At 42.6% G+C, this 23,253-nt stretch overlaps 1 protein-coding gene across 1 annotated transcript; it reads right to left on the minus strand.

The window, feature by feature from the left end:
• Positions 1–534: 534 nt before the first annotated feature.
• Positions 535–21,582, minus strand: LOC137308659 (inositol 1,4,5-triphosphate receptor associated 2-like; the record flags this gene model as incomplete). The annotated part of the gene is made up of 5 exons (XM_067977254.1): positions 21,538–21,582; positions 9,822–9,968; positions 2,275–2,422; positions 971–1,029; positions 535–600 (listed from the first exon to the last, which is right to left on the minus strand). Coding segments are annotated over exons 1-5 (465 nt in total), but the record flags the coding sequence as incomplete, so codon positions are not given.
• Positions 21,583–23,253: the final 1,671 nt, after the last annotated feature.

Below are 23,253 nucleotides of genomic sequence, written 5' to 3' on the forward strand. Positions count from 1 at the left end.
TACAAAAAGTTTGCTTTAGAGTGAAATTTACACGAGAACTATTTCAAATTTAATTTTTGTAGTGTTAGCATAATGACTGAGTTGCATTGAACGGAATATAATTTCTGTCGATCTTCTAGTCCAAAAACTATTGTCCCCCATACTCTAGAAATCATGTCAACAAAGCCTGTCGTGTTGTGCTGTCATGGATAGATATGTCACCAAAAAATATTCAGGAGTCTTGAGTGGAGGTATAGTTTAAAGCATGGATAAAGTGCAACACCAGTCTAAAATGTTTTCAATCTTTGTTTGTAGGAGTAAGTTTTCAGATCACCGTCATACAGGAATTTACATAAGACCTGGTTTATATCAAGAACTTTTCCACACTTGAATTCAATACCACTTTTGCACTGGCTCAAGGTGCAAGTATATGGATATAAATGCAATTATGAATGCAAATATTGCAAATAATATGAAATTGACAGCACTGTGGTAAACTACATTGCCATTATTGCAATAATCAAGGAAACTGATGTAGCTCAACAGTTTACTCACCATTTTTTGCCCTTTGAATTTCTCAACCTCCAATTGTTTTATCAAAATTTCTTCAGTTGCAAACATCTACAACCAGATAACAATGTAAGCAAATATTTTATCATCCAGCACAGAAGAGTGAAACAACTATTATTCTTATTTACTCCTTACATATTAATTCAGCAGGACAGCTATATTTTAATGGCATTGTATTAGTAAATGTGGTCCCTGTATAGACTTATTACTGTGTCATATTTTACTTTAAATAACATTAAAACCCAAAGACCCACAGTTACATTTAATTGTTTAAAATGACAAAGCATACCTTTCATGTCCATTTATAGTATCTACACTGGGAAGTTCATGGCTTATCATCATTGTTTCCAAATAGATAACTTAATTCCTTAAAGTGAATTGGAAAAGCAAGTTATTTTATATTTGTTAAAAGAAACAGTACCTTTCGCATTTTGCTCTCAGTATTTGCATTTTTCTCTTTTAGTGTTTTAAGTTCCTTGCCTGAAAACAAAGTAGGAGGGCATACCGTGAAAATCAGATCTTTAGATGCCTCTGTTCCTTCTCAGTACTGAAGGTCAGACTCCACAGCCTACTGGAATCCACATTGGATGGAGGACCTAGCAGGACTCTAACCCTGAACACTACCCTTGACCTTCATTGCTTTGCCCCTGCTGTTTAGCCGGCTGGTCTAATGGATATTAGGTAGTAGTTCAAGGGCCAAGTGTGGCTGTGGGCCCAGCCCATGAACGTCGTTCTCTGTTAGTCACAGCCAATACAAAGTGGTTTAGCAGGTGGTTCTTTATCTGCTCAAAGCACTTCTCTTCAAAAGCAAGACACACCATTAAATTAGCTCACAAACAGCAATAAGTAATATGGTATCTGTCAAATACAACTTAATATTTTCTTGCGCTGTATCTAATCAATTAAAGTACAAAGAACATTTTTGTGGTTCATTTTCAATTGAACGGAGTGAAGCACTATACTAACGTGTCCATTGAAAGCATGCAACACTTCGTTGCAAATAAAGAGGTGCTCACATCACACCTATGCAGTTCAAGTCCCCATAAAATGAGTTGTCCAAATTGCCTTCTGCATGAATGAAGAGTTTCATCAATTCTCAAGTTTTTGGTGTAACAGCTACCAGAAAGAGACTGTGTTGAATTTCTCATTGGTACCACTTTTGGATGGGGTCATGCCTCCTCATCCAACTCACTGAAATGAATTGAATTTCTTTGGGCTAGTCCATAATTCTACACTGCTGGGGGCAAAAGTGGTAAACTAATAGGATGAAAAGCAGAGGAGCATTCCAAACAGGAAAAGAATGTATGCGAAAAGTTATAATTGGCAAAAAACATACGTACATTTTTCTTAATTACGCTATGATAATAGTTACTAAAAATATTTTTAATATCAGCTTGTGTAATGACTATGCTTTAACAATTGATAGAAGAAACTGCAATCTAGGTTATGAAAGCACATAGATAAAAGAAAACAGTTACTATGTGTAAACTCTAGCACCTGCATCATTTGTTTGGCAAAAAAAACACCTGTTGAACATTTACTTCCTCAAACACACTCGTAAAAATACGCACCTTGCAATTACCTATATCAAGCCTAAACAGAAAACAGTCTCTCAGGTTCCTATGTGACAACCCATGAAATCCCACATCCTCAAAAAACTTTAATTCAAGTGAAAGATCTCTGAAGCAAAGAGATTGCATTTATTTTGCTGAAAACCAAAATTACCTAATTCTTTTATTTGAGCTTCTTTTAAAATAATGGTTCCTGACATCTTTTCAGTATTCTGCTGCAGAAAGTTAATTTGTTCCTTCAGTTCTTCATTTTCTTCTACAAGTTGTTCTTTCTCATCGTCCTCGTCTAATTCAAAATTGATCTGCAAAATCACAGAACTCTTTTGTCAGAACAGAAAACAAAAAGCAGAAATGGCAAGCTGTGTAGCCAATATGAAAATGATTCCACAACAGAGCTGTCATCCAACTTTCTGGCTTTTATGAATCATTTGGAATATGAATAGGAAACAAACACAAAAAAAGAGAAATGTGCAGAGGGGAAAAAAAGTAGACCCCTCCAAAACCGAATCTTGGTAAAAAGCCGCTAGTACATTACATACAAAGACAATAATTCATGGGGACATTTTATTGATGAGAATAATACATATCATACTGTTTGTGTGCCCTCATCATTCAGGTCCATGTATTGTGGAAGCTGTGTCCAGGCAGGCAGCTGTGGCCCATCCACCCACATCCCCCCGTGTGCTCAAGGACTGCTGTCCGTAACTAGGCAGGCAGGGGAGTGTGTAGCCGGACAACACCAGGGGTGGCAGAGCGCAGAGCTAAGGAGGGGGCTTGTTGCCATTGTTGCCATTCCTCACTGACAGTACTGCCACAGTCATAAAGAGCACGTCACATGTCAAAGTAGTGAAGTTTTCAGGCTTGAAGCCGCATGGAGTCCATCAGGTCTGCTGATATATACACAGTTGGTTTTCTACTTTGTGATGGAGCCACCCGGAGATAATTCATATTCTGAACATTAACATGGCTTTGCATGCCTGTCACGCATAGGCTGTGCAGGCGAGTTGATGCTATTGAACACTTCTCTTCAATTTACAGAAAGACCAGTTTTACTCTTCACTAGTGTAAATTTTTAGGAAACTTTTATTAGAGCAGTTATTTATGAGTAAACACTTGATCAGAGTAATTTAAATGTAATGTTTCTATTTTCATATATTCCAGCCTTCAGAAAAAGCAGAAATGGCAAGCTGTGTAGCCAATATGAAAATGATTCCACAACAGAGCTGTCATCCAACTTTCTGGCTTTTATGAATCATTTGGAATATGAATAGGAAACAAACACAAAAAAAGCTTGCATTCACGAGGATAGTTTGAGTCAAATATACATTCTCAGTAGTAAACATAACAAAAATATAAAAGTAACCTGTTTAAATTATTAAAGTAATAAAGTGATTCTTTAATGTGACATCAGGACAAGGTGTAATACTAGAAGCGTCCAACATTAGACAGTAATAGTTTATAGCAAAGATTTTCTCTATATATGCAGTACTTTACTATTGCAACAGTTCTGAGGGGTCTGGATTAAAAGTTAATGTGGCCAGAAAATATTTGAGTAGTTCTTGCTGAAATATACGAGATAAATACCAGGATGACTTTTAACCTTACAGTATATTCGAATTACTTCTATAATAAACTACAATGAAATAGTCATACTGGATAAGTAAGCGGTCCATTAGGAGGTAAAGGTATCCGTTTCTTTTGACATGGCCCGAAAACTGCAAATGCACAATTGTCTTTCAAATTTCGGCTTATGCTTTGAATGGTTAACCCTTACCTCTAGCTCCACCATCTGTTGCAGTTAAGAATTGCAGATCATTAACTATTCAAGTCTCCTGCCGCAATGAGGACACTCATTAGCAAGACAAACAAAGGGACGGTTTTCTGTAGCTACAGTCATCTGTCACACTTTGAGTGGCAGGTTTTGTGCTGGTGTTCTCTGCCATCTGCCCCCAGCAGCAGTCCTGAGCTTCAAAAAATCAAGGAACTTGCTATATACAACACTGAGGCAATAAGAGAGGAAAACAGGCTTGGGCAAGTGAGAACTATTTCACTCTGACTAATTACAATTTCTGAGCAAAGGCTGCTAACATTCAACTACATTCTAGTGTTTGCACTGAATTTGAACATAATTAAAAGATTTGCAATAGTTTATTAAGATGAGTGGTGAAGTTTAAGCACTGTAGGAACTGTAAATGCCTTTCTACTCAGTGATCACAATAACTACCTACACTCGCTGCTTTTGAGGGGTAACAGTGCACAATTGGCTCTAGGATTACTCAAGTAGCTGATGGTGATCTCTTATTGCACACTAGAGGTCCCTCTTGTAACTCAATTGCAAAAATAATTTAATGCAGCCAAGCTGTAGCCACTAGTTATCATAGGCTTTATAGCCTTCAGATTGATTTTCCTTTCTGAAAACTTAAAGAAATGTTTGGAAACAAGATTACAACACATTAATATGTAACATCCCTACACCTCTTTGGCTATTTATTTTGATGTTTCCTTAGTGTTTTCCCCAAAATGAGTGTACTTGACTGTTAGGAAAAGAACTTGCATTTATATATCTTTCACGTCCACAGGATATTCCAAAATGTTTTGCAGCCAATGCGTTACTTTTAAAGTAGTCACTGTTGTTGTGTAAGCAAATGTAGCAGCCAAATCTGTACACAGAAAGGTCCCACAAACAATAATGGAATAAATGACCAGTTAATCTGTTTAGTTGGTGTTGGCTGAGGATAAATATTGGCTAGGTCACTGGGAGAACTCCCATGTTGTTCTTCAAACAGTGTCATGGGATCTTTTGCATCCACCTGAACAGGCAGACAGATTTAATGTCTCATCCAAAAGATGGCACCTCTCAATAGTATACTGAAATGTCAGCCTTGATGTCCCTTCTGAATAAATTTAAGGGAGGGGGGGGCGGGAAGGAAGAACAGCAGGTGAAAGCTAGGAAAGCGCAAGTTAATACATTAAATAGACTGTAATTTCCTTTTTTAATAAAATTGTATAGGAGGTGAAAAGTGCTGGATGATGCACAAAGGTGATCTGTCAGCCAGTGAAAAGGCACTAGAAAGACTATTTTTAAAACTGGGCAAAAAAAATTGCTCTAAAATGAATTAATTGGAAAGCAGATGGACGAGATGGGGAAAACAACCAAGATTTGTTAAAGTCAATATTCAGACTACAAGGCTGCAGAGTGCCAAGAAGAAAGATGAGGTACTGTTCTGAAGTTTGTGTTGAGGTTGATTGGAATAGTGTACAGGCAAATAAAAAGAAAGGTCAGAGTTGGAATGGGAGGAAGAGTTAAAGTGGTGAGGCACAGTGCAATCAGGAGCACACCTGCGGACAGAATGGAGATGTTCAATAAAGCAGTCATCCAATCTGTGTTTAGTTCTCTACAATGTAGAGGAGACCATACCATGAGCAACAGATAGAGTACACTAGCTAGGGGTGAAGGCTCTGACATCATCAAATTGGTAGAGAACATCAGGAGATTCAGAGATATAGGAAGGGAGCAACTGAATAAGGGGAGAGAGAATGGAGTCAAGCGGAGATGAGTTTAGTGGACAGGAGCAAGCAGAAAGAAAGGGTTTGCCAGGGCAATCCTTTTTTCTGAATCTTAGGAAGGAGGTAGAAACAAGCAGAGTGGGAGTGGAAAACAATGAGATTAAGCAGTAGAGGGGTGTGGCAGAAAAGCTCAGTGACAGTCAGCAAAATTATGTTTCAGTATTTGGTAGTGGGGTCATGGTCAAGGAAGAAACAGGAAGATGAGTCAGATAGATATTGTTCAGTCTCGCCCAAATACAGTTCCTTGTGCCACACAGGAGCTTCATACTTGTTAGCAGCTTTGATGATGTTGAGGTTAGAACTAAAAGAATGAGAGCTAAAAGTTCATAAAGATAAAGATTAGAGTGAGTAAGCAAGTAGACAGCCAATATTGTGGTGCCAATTCTTAAATGGAAAGGAGAGGGATCGGGAAGGTTGGAAACATGTACAAAGATCTACTTTCACACCCTTGTAAGAAAATGGAAAGCTGGCAAGATGAAAACAGAAAAAGGCATTTCCAACTTAAGTAAATTTGTTTAGTCTTCTGGAAGACAAGCAAGAAAGCCTTTCAGGTATTTTGTCATTCCCCAACTGTCAATCAGCAGAATTCCAGGGTTTTAAATTTTAAAAACTTTTTGTTCCTTTCAGCATCATCATCAGAATTATCATGATCATCAGCAACTTGCATTTATACAGCATTGTTAATTTACAGAAATGTTCCAAGATGCTTCATAAATAGGCATAAAGAAAATGGATACCAATCCTGGAACAGAGATTAAAAGGTGTGACCGAACACTAGATCAAAGAGATGGATCTTGAGGGGGTTTATAAAGGTGGAAAGAGAGGTAGAAGGTATTAGGGAGGGTAGGCTGAAAGCTCTGGCACCAATAGAGGAGCAATAGAGTACTGCGTACAGTTCTGGTCACCCCATTACAGGAAAGATGTGATTGCACTAGAGAGGGTACAGAGGAGACTTATGAAGATGTTGCCAGGCCTGGAGAATTTTAGCTATGAGGAAAGATGGGATTGGTTGAGGTAGTTTTCTTTGCAACAGAGGAGGCTGAGAGGAGATTTAATTGAGGTATATAAAATTATGAGGGGTCTAGAGAGAATGGATAGGGAGGACCTATTTCCCTTAGCAGAGAGGTCAATAACCAGGGGGCATAGATTTAAAGTGATAGGTAGAAGGATTAGAGGGGCGTTGAGGAGAATTTTTTTCACCAAAGGGTAGTGGGGGTCTGGAACTCACTGCCTGAAAGGGTGGTAGAGGCAGAAACCCTCATTGCATTTAAAGAGTACTTGGATGTGCACTTGAAGTGCCGTAACCTACAAGGCTACGGACCAAGAACTAGGAAGTGGGATTAAGCTGGATTGCTCTTTTTCGGCCGGCAGCGACACGATGGGCCGAGTGGCCTCCTTCTGTGCCATAAATTTCTATGATTCTAAGGGGGGAGGGGAGGATTACACAGAAGTCTGGAGTCAGAGGAGCAGAACGTTTGGAACATGTGGAAGAAATCACAGATATAAGTTGGGGCAAGGCCATGGAAGGATTCTTAGACAAGGATTTTGAGATTTATACATTGGAGGACACCATCAAGGATATATAACAGATTGAGTTCCATAAAATAGGTGCTTTAGATGTGGCCATTAACTAGAATCATAGAAGTTTACAACATGGAAACAGGCCCTTCGGCCCAACATGTCCATGTCGCCCAGTTTATACCACTAAGCTAGTCCCAGTTGCCTGCACTTGAGAGATACTGATATCTTCTACCTGGTCTGAACTCAAAAACTGTGGTGTTCTATTATGCATCAAGGCAAAACTTAGTAACTTGGCAACTCATGCAACTTTTGAAGCTATCACTTGGCAAACATGAAAAACAAATATTGGGCCCAAACATTTCATACAAAGTTGGGGTTAATGTGATATGTAAAAAGACACAAGAATGAAGATGAATCAATTAACAATATTTAAAGAACAGTATAGAATTAGTCACATAGCTCTGAATTGTCTTTGTCCATGTTTTCTAAGCCTTAGAGAGGGTGCTAAGGAGATTTACTAGAATGGTACCAGGGATGCGGGACTTCAGTTACACAGAGAGACTAGAGATGCTGGGCTTGTTTTCCTTAAAGCAGAGAAGGTTAAGGGAAGATTTAACAGAGGTGTCCAAAATCATGAAGGGTTTTGATAGAGTAAATAAGGAGAAATTGTTTCCAGTGGCAAAAGGGTTGGTAACCAGAGGACACAGAATTATGGCAATTGGCAAAATAAACAGAGGTGAGATGGGGAGAGTTTGATTTACGCAGTGCGTTGTTATGATGTGGAATGCACTGCCTGAAAGGGTGATGGAAGCAGATTCAATAATAACTTTTAAAATGGAATTGGATAAATAATTGAAAGGAAAAAAATTGCAGGGCTATGGGGAAAGGGCAGGGGAGTAGGACTAATTGAATAGCTCTTTCAAAGAGCTGGCAAAGGCACGGTGATGGGCCAAATGTCCTCTTTCTTTGCTGTATCATTCTATGATTCTATGAAATAAAGCACCTGGACTGCATGAGATTCAGTTTAAGGTTCTTGGTGAACTCTAGGAAGTGCTAGTACAATCAGTGGCAAAAGTAGTAGGGATACAACAACTCGCATTTATATAGCACCTTTAACGTGGAAAACAGCCCAAGGCACTTTATGGAGAGGATGGGGAGGGGGGAGGATAGGAACAGATATGGGGACAGGCACTGACCTACGGAGGGAGAGATTAGCAGGAGTGATTAAAAGTTTGGTAGATGAGCTTTGTGGAGGTTTCTAAATGTGGAGAAAAAAAAGAGGCAATGCGGAGGGATTTAAGGAGGGAGTTCCGCAGACTAGGGCCAAGGCAGCTAAAGGCTCTGCCACAAGTGATAGGTCAAAGAGATGGGGGAAGATATACAGAAGACCAGAGTTGGAGGACTGAAGGGTGCAGGAGAGGATGTAAGCCTGGAGGAAATTAGACAGGGTGGGGTGAGGTCATGGATAGATTTGAAGATGAGGGTGAGGATTTTAAAATTAATATATTTAGGGGAGTGGGAGCCCATGTAGGTCAGGAAGGATGGGAGTGATGGGCGAGAGGGACTTTGTGTGGGAGAGGATGAGAGCTGTCTTTTGGGCTAATTAGAATTAATGGAGGGTGAAGGATGGGAAGCTGCATTTAATTCTAGACAGTAACATAGCAAACCTAACAAAATTGATCAATGTGGCAGTTTAAGGGAAGTGTTTACAGGAACAGATGTAGTTATTATGGGTGACTTCAATTTACCAGGTATAGATTGGGAAGTATATAAAGGGTGCAATAGGAAAGAAAACATGATCGTGAACACAATATTGGATTATTAAATGGAACAATTGATCAAGGAACCTAAAAAAGAAAGGGCATTATGGGGCCGATATTAAATAACAACTAGGAGATGGTAGTGCAAATTGGAGTCACATTAGCAACAATATAGTGGATTTTAAGGTTAGATTTATGAGGGGTGAGCTCAGGAAACTGGACTGGACAGCACTGTTAGAGGGGAAAAGCATGGAAGAAAATGGATTGTGTTTAGGACACATTGAGTACAGAACAAATACCTAACATTAAGGAAGAAGAGTAATAGAGGGGAAAAAACAATATAGATAATAATGAAAGTAATGGGGAATAAGAACAACAAAGAGAGATCATTCCTTTAATATATAACTGCAGGTAACATGGTGGAATAAGACAAAATATAAAATAAATACATAAAAACAAGGCAAAGGAAGTTAAGAAACTTGTGAAGAGAGCTAAATAGAATGTGAGGTTAGAATAACAGGGACTATAAAAAAGAATGTCAAACAAATATATTTCCGGTAAAAGGTAAAAAACATGAAACACTGAGGCCATTGAAAGATCCCAAAAGTGACATGATATCAAATGACCAAGAGATGTCAAATATACTAAATAAATTATTTTCTACATTAATGGAAGAACACAGGGTCATAGACTGTGCGTGCATAATCTCTGCAAAATAGCCAATATGCAAAAAGTTATTTAAAAAAGCTTCCATAACATAAAAATTCCCATACACTAATGACTAAAATAAATTGTGAAATGCTAAAACTAACAGGTCAAAGTAACAGACTTACCGTAAGTCAGAAGTACATACCTTACTGAACTGTTCCAATTCTTCATACTGTAGTAAGCTGGCTTTTAAGGATGAAATGATTAAATCTTTCTTCTCAAGTGTGCTCAAGGCTGTGCGACTATTTTCTAGAGATGTTTTATTCTGTGTAATAATTTCTGTACAATATTTCTGTGATCAAAATAATAAACTTTATAACAACCAGAAAATCAACAAAACAAACATATTATGCTGAAGCAAAGTTTACCAACATGAAATACCCTTCTTTTGTGACAGCTGTAATTCATTACATCAATTGTATTTATAGAAGCAGATGTAACAATAGTAACGGGCAAGACAAAAAGCATTACTGTTTTTGTAATTTCATATAATTTCATATAATCTCATAGGAACAGGAGTAGGCCATTCAGCCCCTTGAGCCTGTTACGCCATTCAATTAGATAATGGTTGATCTAACTCTATTTACCTGCCTTGGTTCCATATCCCATAATACCCATGCCTAACAAAAATCTATCAATCTCAGTTTTGAAATTTTCAATTGATATTTAAGATTTTTGAGGGAGAGTTCCAGATTTCCACTACCCTTTGTGTGAAGAAGTGCTCCCTGACATCACCCCAGAACAACCTAGCTCTAATTTTAAGGTTATGCCCTCTTGTTCTGGACTCCCCCCCCCCCCCCCCACCAGAGGAAATAGTTTCTCTTCATCTATCCTACCAAATCCTTTAATCATCTTAAACACCTCAAGTAGATCAACCTTAATCTTCCATACTCGAGGGAATACGAGCCTAGTCTACGCAACGTTTACTCATAATTTTAAATTTTTAGCCCCGGTACCATTCTGGTGAACCGAAGCTGCACACCCTCCAAGGCCAATATATCCTTCCTGAGGTGCTGTGCCCAGAACTGAACGCAGTACTCCAAATGTGGCCTAAACAGAGCTTTATACAACTGCAGCATAACTTCCACCCCTTTGTATTCCAGCCCCCGTGAGATGAAGGCCAACATTCAATTAGCTTTTTAAATTATTTTTTGTAGCTATCCACTAGTTTTTAGTGATTTCTGTACATGGATCCCTAAATCTCTCTGCTCCTCCACAGTTCCTAGCTTCTCACCATTTAGAAAATACTCTGTTCTATCTTTCTTAGGTCCAAAGTGGATGACCTCGCACTTCCTCACGTTAAACTCCATCTGCCACAGTTTTTCCCACTCACTTAATCTATCAATAAACTGCTGCAACTTTCTGCTCCCATCCACACTACTTACTTGCAACCTAACTTAGTGTCATCAGCATACGTGGATATACGTTCTCTATTCCTTCATCTAAGTCATTTATAAATATAGTGAAATGCTGAGGCTCCAGTACAGATCCCTGTGAGATCTGTACTGGAGCCTCAGTAGTTACACCACTAGTTACATCCTGACAATTGGAATACATACCCATTATCCCTACCTCTTAACCAATTCCCTACTCATGTCAAAAGGTTGTCTCCAATTGCATGTGCTTCCATTTTTCCTAACATTTTTATCACCCGTAGAGTTGCTCATAGTCAGAGCCTTGGTAGCATTGAGATTGGTTTTAAGGTAGGAAATGTGGAAGCAGGGAATACAATTTTGAAAATAGGACCTGGCTGACAGCCAGACACAGCTTTAGTATAATGTGGACATTTTAAATTAGTCCTGGAAGGTAGTACCTGTATGTGATCAAATGCTGCATACTTTTCATTAGATTTAGTCTTTAAAATCAACTTACCTGAAAACAAAATATAAATGGACCTGGGTGATTCATTCCACAGCAGTGGAAGATTTGCACTAGATCGGAGCTTCACATTATATTAAAGTGTTGACACAACTTTAATAGCTCTCCCCCTCTCCATTATAAAATTTTTACTTTTTAAAAAGTTTGGTTCTGGTTGATTGAATTCATGGCCATCCTTAGTTGCTCTGAGAAGGTGGTGATGGGCCTTCTCCTAGAATTACTGCAGTCCTTGTGGTGATGGTGTTCCCACAATAGTGTTAGGTACAAAATTCCAAGATATTGACCAGGTGACAATGAGGAAACGGGTGATGTGTCCAAGTTAGGAGGGGTGTGACTTGGAGGGGACCTTGGAGGTGATGGTGCTCCCACAACCTTCCTGCTTTTGTTCTTCTTGGTTGTATAGGTCGCAAGGGAAAGAGGTGGTCCGGAAGTAACCATGGCGAGTTACTACAATGCGTCCTGAGATTGTACATATTGTAGCTACAGAGTGCCAGTGATGAGAGGCTGGATGTTACATCCAGTAGCAGGCTCATTAATTTATTTTCATTCATTCATGGGATGCAGGCACCACTGACAAGGCCAGCATTTATTACCCATCCCTAGTTGACCTCGAGAAGGTGGTGGTGAGCCGCCTTCTTGAACCGCTGCAGTCCGTGTGGTGAAGATTCTCCCACAGTGCTGTTAGGAAGGGAGTTCCAGGATTTTGACCAGCGATGATGAAGGAATGGCGATATATTTCCAAGTCAGGATGGTGTGTGATTTGGAGGGGAACGTGCGGGTGGTGTTGTTCCCTTGCACCTGCTGCCCTTGTCCTTCTAGGTGGAAGAGGTCGTGGGTTTGGGGGTGTTGTCGAAGAAGCCTTGGCGAGTTGCTGCACTGTATCTTGTAGATGGTACACACTGCAGCCACGGTGTGCCGGTGGTGGAGGGAGTGAATGTTTAAGGTGGTGGATGGGGTGCCAATCAAGCAGGCTGCTTTGTCCTGAATAGTATTGAGCTTCTTGAGTGTTGTTGGAGCTGCACTTATCCTGGTGTGTGGAGAGTATTCCATCACACTCCTGACTTGTTCCTTGTAGATGGTGCAAAAGCTGTGGGGAGTCAGGAGGTGAGTCACTCGCTGCAGAATACCCAGCCTCTGACCTGCTCTTGTAGCCACAGTATTTATGTGGCTGGTTCAGTTTAGTTTCTGGTCAATGGTGACCCCCAGGCTGTTGATGGTGGGGGATTTGGCGATGGTAATGCCATTGAATGTCAAGGGGAGGTGGTTAGACTCTCTCCTGTTGGAGATGGCCAGTGCCTGGCACTTGTCTGCCGCAAATATTACTTGCCACTTATCAGCCCAAGCCTGGATGTTGTCCAGGTCTTGCTGCAAGCGGGCACTGACTGCTTCATTATCTGAGGGTTTGCAAATGGAACTGAACACTGTGCAATCATCAGTGAACATCCCCACTTCTGACCTTATGATGGAGGGAAGGTCATTGATGAAGCAGCTGAAGATAGTTGGGTTTAGGACACTGCCCTGAGGAACTCCTGCAGCGATGTACTGGGGCTGAGGTGATTGGTCTCCAACGACCACTACCATCTTCCTTTGTGCTAGATATGACTCCAGCCACTGGAGAGTTTTCCCCGATTCCCATTTACTTCAATTTTACTAGGGCTCCTTGATGCCACAATTGGTCAAATGCTGCCTTGATGTCAAGTGAACTACAATTTCCTGGATGTCGTCAAGCTTCTTGACAGTTGATGCAGCTGCACCCATTTGGGAGAATGGCGAATATTCCATCACACACCTGACCTGAGCATTATAGATGGTGGAGAGGTTTTGAGGGGTCAGAAGGTGAGTCACAATCTGCAAACTCATAGCCCAGCACATCTCCCACTCCTTGATCATCATCAAAAAAAAGAAAGACTTGCATTTATATACAGTGCCTTTCATGACCTCAGGACATCCCAAAGTGCTTTACATTCAATGAAGTACTTTTGATGTGTAGTCACTGTTGTAATGTAGGAACCGCGGCAACCAATGTGCGTGCAGCAAAATCCTACAAGCAGCAATGCAATAATGACCAGATAATCTGTTTTAGTGATGTTGGTTAAGGGATAAATATTGGCCAAGACACCAGGGAGAACTCACCTGCTCTTATTCGAATGGTGCCATGGGATCTTTTACGTCCACTTGAGAGGGCAGATGGGACCTCGGTTCAACGTCTCATCCGAAAGATAGGAGACCAACCCTGGAGTGTTTGGGAATGGAGTGTAGAACTGAATCCTAGGACCAGCACCAGACATACCTTAGAATGAGTTACAAATCTAGTTAAGTGAATATACAAGGATGCCTGCGTGCTAAATACCAAAAACAGCAGGCTTGATATATGGTCCCACGAGCAATGAAACAGAGCAAAGCTGTGAAGCCCTACCACATCCAGTCGTGAATTAATTCTTCATCATTCCTGTTGTGAATTCTATGGTGTACCTTCTTCAATAAACAAAATAACCTTATTTTAGCATTTTTTTCATAGACCAATGAGATAGTAGAGGGATGGGGAGCGGAGATCACAAGTTGAGCAGGTCTCTGAAATCCAGAAAACAAAAGTTGCATCATGTATGTAATAAATAGTCATTTCTCTCTTTCACTTTCACTCCTATGAGGCTCTCCCCTAGAGGCTTCATCATGGATAGTGGAAGACTGCTGATGCTCAGATGAGGGCCTTTAAGACGCTCATGGTCAGCGACCCCAGCAGGTTTTCTGGCAGCATCTTTTTTTAATTCATTCTTGGGATATAGGCATCACTAGCAAGGCCAGCATTTATTGCCCATCCCTAATTGCTCGAGAAGGTGGTGGTGAGCCGTCTTCTTGAACCGCTGCAGTCCATGTGGTGAAGGTTCTCCCACAGTGCTGTTAAATAGGGAGTTCCAGGATTTTGACCCAGCGACGACGAGGGAATGGCGATATATGTTCAAGTCAGGATGGTGTGTGACTTGTAGCAGAACTTGGAGATGATGGTATTCCTATGCCCCTGCTGCTCTTGTCCTTCTAGGTGGTGGCGGTCACGAATTTGGGAGCTGTTGTCGAAGAAGCCTAGGCGAGTTACTGCACTGATAGATAAGACACAATGCAGCCATGGTACTGGTGGTGGAGGCAGTGGATGTTTATGGTGGTGGATGGGCTGCCGATCAAGCGGAGTGTTTTGTTCCAGATGGATTTCTTGAGTGCTACTTCACCCATCCAGGCAAGTGAAGAGCAGAGCATCACAGTCCTAACTTTTGCCTTGTAGGTGGTGGAGAGGCTTTGGGCAGTCAGGAGGTGAGACACTCACCACAGAAGACCAGGCCTCTGACCTGCTCTAACCACATGTGGCTGGTCCAGTTGAGTTTCTGGGCAATGGCGACCCCATGGACATTGATGGTGGGGGATTTGGTGACGGTAATGCTGTTGAATGTCAAGGAGGTGGTTAGACTCTCTCTTTTTGGAGATGGTCATTGCCTGGTACTTGTGAGACGTGAATGTTACTTGCCACTTATCAGCCCAAGCCTGGATGTTGTCCAGATCTTGCTGCATATGGGCATGGACTGCGTCATTATGTAAGGAACTACAAATGGGGCTGATCACTGCAATCATCAGTGAACAGCCCCATTTCTGGCCTTATGATGGAGGGAAGGTCATTGATAAAACAGCTGAACATAGTTGGGCCTAGGACACTGCCCTGAGAAACTCCTGCAGTAAAGTCCTGGGGTTGAGATGATTGGCCTCAACAACCATCTTCCTTCGTGCCAGTTATGTCTCCAGCCACTGGAGAGTTTCCGCCCAATCCCCATTGACTTCAGTTTTACTAGGTGTCCTTGGTGTCACATTTGGTTGAATGCTGCTTTGGTGTCAAGGGCAGTCACTCTTTCCTCTGGAATTCATCTCCAACGGGCATTGGTTGAGGGAGTGGTGAATAAGCAGACTTGCAACATGTGCCACTCCTGTTGCGCCACCACCATTCCCATGGGGCGTGGCTCATCACTCCCACTGATCTGCGGACTGTAGAAAATCTGTGACATGATTCAAGTGTTCCCTCAGCCTTTCGAGGCCAGAGCTTGAACGGCATCAGTTTGAGTTTTGATTAAAGTTGCAAGAGCTGACATAGACTTCTGGTGTGAGGGTCCGGCTGCCACATCCATAAGAGGTGGTCATATGCCCCAGGGTAGACTACGGAATGCTGATGCCTTGCAACAGAATGCTGCACAAAGTAGAAGTGGACTCTTCCATGAAGGGGAGAAATTTGCAGAGCTACGGGGAAAGAGCAGGGCTGTGGGACTAATTAGATAGCTCTTTCAAAGAGCCAGCACAGGCACGATGGGCAAAATGGCCTCCTTCTGTGTTGTATCATTCTATACTCTCAGACATGGTATGACAGCTTCTAGACAGGCTTTCCAATGCCTCATGGAATTGTAAGTTGCAGAAAGCAGTTTTCATTTGAAGGCTGGCCCTTTAAAGAAGACATCTCTGTCCTCAACAACCTCTCCAGAGAAGAATTGCCTCCTGCTGCACTGTTCCTCTGAAAAGTGGAGGTAATTCACTAAATTTGGCAGGACCTCCGTGTCCCCTGCACTACCGTGCTCCCCACCTCCCCATAAATATCGCGGCATATACCTCTATGCTATGAAGTCAGCACAGTCGACCACTCTGGAGAAAACCTTTTCCAGGAATTTACACCGTATAGGCCACTTAATAAGAATAAGTATTCTATTCTAAATTGTTTAATATTTCATGGCTGGCGTATGTTATAAATGTTACTTACCTAGAAAAAATGTCAAGTTAGCTGAAAAATCAAAATGGAGGCTCAAATCAAGTTCGTGACTTTATTTGGGTGACTTAGTTGGTTACATTCTGTGGTTGGAATTGGTAGCTTTGAAAAAAATATTAAGCAATTTGATTGCTTACTTGTTCCTCATTTGTAAACAATTTTACAACACCAAGTTATAGTCCAACAATTTTATTTTTAATCCCACAAGCTTTCGGGGGCTTTCCCCTTCCTCAGGCGGTGTGCTCCACACCGCCTGAGGAAGGGGAAAGCCCCCGAAAGCTTGTGGGATTAAAAATAAAATTGTTGGACTATAACTTGGTGTTGTAAAATTGTTTACAATTGTCAACCCCAGTCCATCACCGGCATCTCCACATCATTGTTCCTCATTGATACTGACCAAATCAAACTGCATCTTTTCAAAGAAAAGAAAAACTGCAAATGTTCAAAATCTGAAATGAAATCAGAAAATGCCGGAAATACACAAGTTAGTCATCATCTGTAGATGTTTTGGGTGTGTACCCAGTACTGATGAAAGGTACACACTTGAATTGTCATAATCTTACTTGCTGTGTATTTGCAGCAGTATCTGCTTTTAATTCATTCCCATTTTGTATATGAGATGTTTGATCAGTAACTTAGCAGATAAGTGCTTATTTCAACTAATAAGTAACTTTGCCCTATTAGATGTGTGACATTTTGATGCACAACATCCTGAGATGTGGCACCTCTGTGCCACGCTTTCAGATATAATGCATTTGAAAGGGATGATGCAAGACTTTCAATTACATAGATATGTATACACTTACATCAATTTTCCCCAAAAAGGTCAGCTCCTTTCTGCACTCTTCTACAGAAATAAAGTTGGGAGCTCATCCTGGCCCACTTCATTCATATATTTATTTCAGAAATCTCTGATGAAAGAAATAAAGTAAAACTGTATGAGCTGCCAATTGCAGCAGCACTTCTTCCGTTAGCACAACACAGAACAGGAGGGAGCACAGGCTCCTGTCCACCTCTGTGGTGCTTCCAGACTCCAGCCCTCTTGTCAAGTGAGGCCAGACCCAGTTTCTGTCCCTCACCCGACCTGAGTTCTCCCAGACCCCCTTTCCTGAGTGTTGAAAGGCTGCAGCCCTCTATCTCACGTGGTCCCTGCTACTCTGGTTCTAAGTGCTAGCGGATCCCATCTCCCTGTGCCCCAACTGGTGCCAGGTCCCAGACTAGTTCCTCCCTCCCAGGGTCCCCCTGCCTCCGAAACACATGACAACTCCAGACTTCAGACGCACACTGCCCACATTCCCTCCTGTTTTAACCCCAACCTGAAAACCCCAGTTTCTCTTTCACATGTCCATGGTTCACCAGCTTACACATAGCCTGCTCCCACCCGAATCAAGTACTCATCTCTGATCCATTACATGGTGGATGCCAACATGCTGCATACCTGGGCTTTAAAAAATGTAAGACTTAAAAATTGAGTTTGTTGGCTCTCAAGCACATTCCTTAACCAGAAACAAAGAGTCAGACAGACATCACAATGATAAAAGTATATGACAGCCAAAGAAAAAATGATAGGGACAGCCAAAGAAAAGGGAAAAAAAGAGAAAAAGAGAAAAACAGAGTGAGAGAGAGAAGAGAAATTTCAATGATGTAGTGCATTATCACTCTGAAAACACTCAATGCATTTCAGAACACACAAGTTCATCTGGAAGATCAATAACTCTTATGTAAGTAAACGCAGCATTCATTCTGAGCCAGCAATTCTCACAAACAGTTGTGAGTTGAACAGCATAAATGGTTGTTTTTTAGGATCATTGGTTGAGGAGGAATATTGGTCTGAACACCCTGACTCTTCCTCAAATGTCCTTCTGAATCAATAGAACAGGCTGATGAAAGCTTGATTTAATGTCTCAGCTGAAGGACATACCTTTGACAATGCAGCACTCCCTTAGTACTGCACTGGGCTACTAGCTTAACTTATGAAAAAGAACAATACTATGGGATAATTATATTATAGAATAATGCATTGCTCGTTGCATAGTATAATGTCCTATTGTTATAAAATAGTATATCATCTGCATCACCTTGAGCAATACCACGTTAGATCACAAGGGTATAAAAAAAAATTGGCCAAGTCTATGTCCTAATCAGAATTATTAAATGTATGGAGACTGCTTTAATACTTTGTTATCTTTAAACTTTCTCAGAAGGAAATGACCATTAAAGTAAATTATGGCAGAAGGGTCTAGACAGAGGAGATAGAGAGAAAGTGTTCCCATTGGCGGAAGGGTCAAGGACCAGAGGACATAGATTTAAGGTGATTGGCAAAAGAACCAAAGGTGACATGAGGAAAAGCTTTTTTACACAGCAAATGGTCAGGATCTGGAATGCACTGCCCGAGGGGGCGGTGGAGGCAGATTCAGTCATGGCCGTCTAAAGGGAGCTGGATAAGTACTGAAAGGAAAAGATTTTCAGGGCTACGGGGAAAGGACGGGGAAGTGGGACTAGCTGGATTGCTCTTGCATAGACCCGGCGTGGACCCGATGGGCTGAATGGCCTCCTTCCGTGCTGTAACATTTCTATGAATCTATGATTAGTCCAAATTGCAAAATATTACATCAGGGAATCAGAGTCAGGAGGAGACTTTGGGGCTGATTCTATCATCTAAGCAGGAAGCAATGCTTGTCGGAAGCTTATCACAGGAAATCACAGGTCCTCAGCCCATGGATTCCTGACTGCACTCCCTGCAGAGTCAAGGGGGGTAATTTTAACCCCTAAGAATGGGTGGGTTGGGGGCAGGTGGGCAGTAAAAATTGTTTGTTTTTGGAGCGGGACCGCATCCCGGCTCCAGCGTGCCCACTTGCGGGTTTAACCCAGGCGCGTTTGGAAGCACGTGCAACAGAAACCAGGAAGTTCCGCCTTCACTTAAAGCCGGCGGGCTGATTTCTAAAGGGCCAATTTAGGTAGTTAAAACACTTCAGGTAGTTTACTTTGTAGATTCTGCAACAGAAACAGATTTAACTACTCCTGAACGTGACTCTCAGGGATTCAGAAACACGCCATTAAAACAGAGGCAAGCTGCAGCTGAAACTCATTTGGCCCTTTAAACCAGTGATTGACACAGCTCAACAAAAGGTGAGGTATTACAGTTGGGCACACAGTTCTCTCAAGACAAATGTTTGGCTCAGAGTTCTTTACATTTAGACTGAGATTTCTTGTGTTCAGACAAATTTACCTACATTTTGGAGCCCAAGATCAGGATGGGGGTAGCAATGGATGTATTCCACAGTACATCTGAGGAGGAGGCACATCAACATCTGCAACAGGCATGTTGTGCAGTTCTGGGATCTGCAAGTGCACAAGGCAGAGGTGCGCAACAAGGACCTGGAGAAGAGCAGAGAGGAGACTAACAGAAGGGCTGAGGTCGCAGGAGGCACTTCCCATGTAAGAGGGTGTACAGAGGCTGCGCTTCCTGGACCTCTGTGAGGAGCAGAGCCTATGCAGGCTGAGATTGAGTCAGCAGGTGGTGGCCAAGCATTGCCCATTGCAGTTAAAGTCACCACTGCCCTCAATTTCTTTGCCTCTGGATCCTTCCAGGGTGCCACCGGTGACATCTCCAGGGTCTTTCAGTTGTCTGCACATAATTGTATATGACAGGCTTGTTTGCAAGGACATCCGACTACATCAACTTCCCCCATGACATCAGCCAGACTGAGAGGGCACTGGGTTTCAACTCTCTGGCTGGCTTCTCACGGATGCTGGGCGCAATTGATTGCACACACGTGGCAATCCGAAGTCTTCCACGTGAGCGAGGACTGTTCATAAACCGAAAGGGATAGTACTCCATTAATGCACAGTTGGTGTGTGACCACCGGAAGAGATTTCTGCAGGTGTGTGCCAGACTCCCTGGTAGCTGTCATGATTCATTCACTTTGCGTGAGTCCAACATCCTGGGTCTCTTCCACAGAGAAGACAGGCTTAAGGGCTGGCTCCTTGGAGACAAGGGATAGCCCTTGCAGACGTGCCTCGACACCTGCGAGAAACCCCACCAACGAGGTACAGCAGCGGTATAACCAGAGCCACATGACCACCAGGTGTATCATTCAGCAAGCCATAGGAATGTTGACGATGCACTTCAGGTGCCTGGATATATCTGGGGGAGCCCTTCAGTATTCGCCAGCGAGTGTGTGCAGAATAATAGTCGTGTGCTGCGTCCTGCACAACACAGCGCAGCAGAGAGGGTTACAGGTGGAGGAGGTTGAATGCGCTAATGATGCATCCTCATCTGGCGGCAACATTGAAGAAGAGGAACAGGATGAGGAGGAAATGAAGATGGGGAACCCATCGCCAGAGCAGTGGCACGCATTGCTGCCTGTGATTCCCTCATCTCGAACAGGTTCTCATAATAAGATGTGCAAATTGAAGACTTTGAACAGCCACCACCACCACCACCAACACCCCCCTCCTTTTGTACGAAATAGTCCTTCAACCAAGCATACACCCATTGCACGCACGCCCAATGAGTGACATAACATCTTGGCATTAATGATGAAGCACATGAAAAGGCAAATTCACAAAAGGGACTCAGTAATGGCCGAGATGTGGCAGTCATGGTGATAATTATTAAATTTAATGTGCCATAACAAAAAATATACAAATTAACATGACAGCTCATCAAACACCCTGTGCATACCCTTAGTGCATCCCCTGTGGCTTCAGCAGATGTAGTGGCAGGTTGCTCAGATCTCTGCTCTGACTGCTGAGGTGCTCTCGGCCTACGACCTCTGGGTTTTGGAGCCAAAGAAGGCTCCGTCAAAGACTAGTACACCTGCAGCTGTGCAGGGGCAGACTCGGCCATCAGGAGAGGAAGCAGCTTTGCGGGTACTGGTCGAGGAAGGGGCAACGGGTGAGATGTGGGAGCGCTTGAGTGGAGTCCCCACTTCCATGTCCCCTTTCGCCATCATCCCTCTCCCGGGCCAGCACAACAGCACTCCCACCTGCTGGCCAGCAGGCTGGTGAGCAAATGTGCCGCATTCTAAGGCCATGGCTAAAGTATCTGTCTGCCTTTTTAAGGCAGCAGACATGTTGGCATTCAGAGTCAGCATGGCGTTGTCATGGCCTGCATGGACTCATTTGAGAGCCATGCTTAAAGCTCAATGGAGGCTACCAATCTTTCCATCGCAGACATTCCCACACTTACCTGCGCCATCAATCCACTAGCGATGGAGCTGGACTCCTCCATCATTTTCCAGTACCTCGCAAAGGTGCAGATGTCCCGCTATCATTCTCAACGATGGCCTCCGGGGTTTAGCATCGGTGTCCAGCTGAGCTGAGCTTGGAGAGGAGTGTGCCCCTCTCCACAGCTGCCCCAGCCATCAGTGTTTGCTCATGCACACTTGAGTGGTGAATCACCAGGTGATAATCCAACTAACTGTCTAACATGACCCACTGAAGTGCCAGTAACTACGCTGGCAAATAGCCGATATTAATTATTCATCAGAAAACTGACAATCTTTCCTCTGACCGTTCTGAGGATTGGAACGGTTCAAATGATTGATAAAATCAATTCATCATGTGTGTGAAAGATGTTAAAGTTCTGTCAAACAGCCATCTGCTGGTTGTCAGTCTCTCCATCTCCGACAGACAGGCATGCAATGGTGCGATTTATCTCCATGGCCTCCTTCACCGCATCTGTCAGCTAGAGTGACTGAAGGTGACATATTCACCTGATGGATGCATTGCTTTGGATGGGGCTGACAATGAAACAGATGCATGAGGTTGACTATCAGACAGATGCATCACATTGCATCAGGATTTGGGTGAGTGGCAGTGGTGGTAAATAAATGGGGAGGTGAGGAAGTGCATAGAAAGTGAAGGTTAGTTTATGCTGAAACTTAAGTGGGTTTGAGGAGTGATGTGATGGAGTAGGCTTGCCAAGACAGAATGAAAGGTGGGGGGTGTTGCATTTCACAGGATGTGGGTGAATCATAGGAACAGCAGTAGGCCATTTAGCCCCTCGAGCCTATTCCGCCATTCAAGGAGATCATAGCTGATCTGTGACCTAACTCCATATACCCACCTTAGCCCTATATCCCATAATACCTTTGGTTAACAAAAATCTATCAATCTCAGATTTAAAATTAACAATTGAGCTAGCATCAACTGCCGTTTGCGGAAGAGTGTTCCAAACTTCTACCACTATTGGCATGTATAAGTGTTTCCTAACTTCACTCCTGAAAGTCCCGGCTCTAATTTTTGGGCTAGGTCCCCTAGTCCTAGACTCCGCAACCAGCGGAAATAGTTTCTCAGCAAATGTACTCACTTTTCCTGATCTGGTTAGGTCAGTGAACCGCTTTCTGCACTGCAGCCAATACCTGGGCACCATGCTCCTGCTGCTCACCTCTCCTGCCACCTCCAGCCATGCCTTCTTGGTGACAGAACCGGGTTTCTTCCTCCCATTTCTTGGGTAAATTGCCTCCCTCCTGCTTCTCACTGCACCAGCAGTACTTCTAGTGAAGCATCAGTAAATCTAGGTGCTGCCTTTGCTCTCCTGGACTCCATTTCTCCTTCAAAATCCCTTCTTGGACTGGCCGTTTAAATAGCCGTGGGTGGGGGTGGGGAGGTGAAGGGAAGTTAATATCGAGATCAATGTTTCAGGTACGGAATGCTTCCTCATTACTGTTCCGAAGGATTCCATACCCAAAATGTCAACAGATGCTGCCTGACTTGCTGAGCATTTTCTGTTTTTGTTTCAGATTTCCAGCATCTGCAGTATTTTGCTTTTTATTCATATTCAGAAATAGGCCTGGTCATTAATGTTATCTCATGAATGTCAGGCCAAAAGAAAGGTATTCCATGTCATTTTAGCCAAACAGTATATAAAATCAATTATCAAAGCTTCATTTAAGTTGTTCCA

Source organism: Heptranchias perlo, unplaced genomic scaffold, assembly GCF_035084215.1.
Source record: "Heptranchias perlo isolate sHepPer1 unplaced genomic scaffold, sHepPer1.hap1 HAP1_SCAFFOLD_1366, whole genome shotgun sequence".
Lineage (NCBI taxonomy): Eukaryota > Metazoa > Chordata > Chondrichthyes > Hexanchiformes > Hexanchidae > Heptranchias > Heptranchias perlo.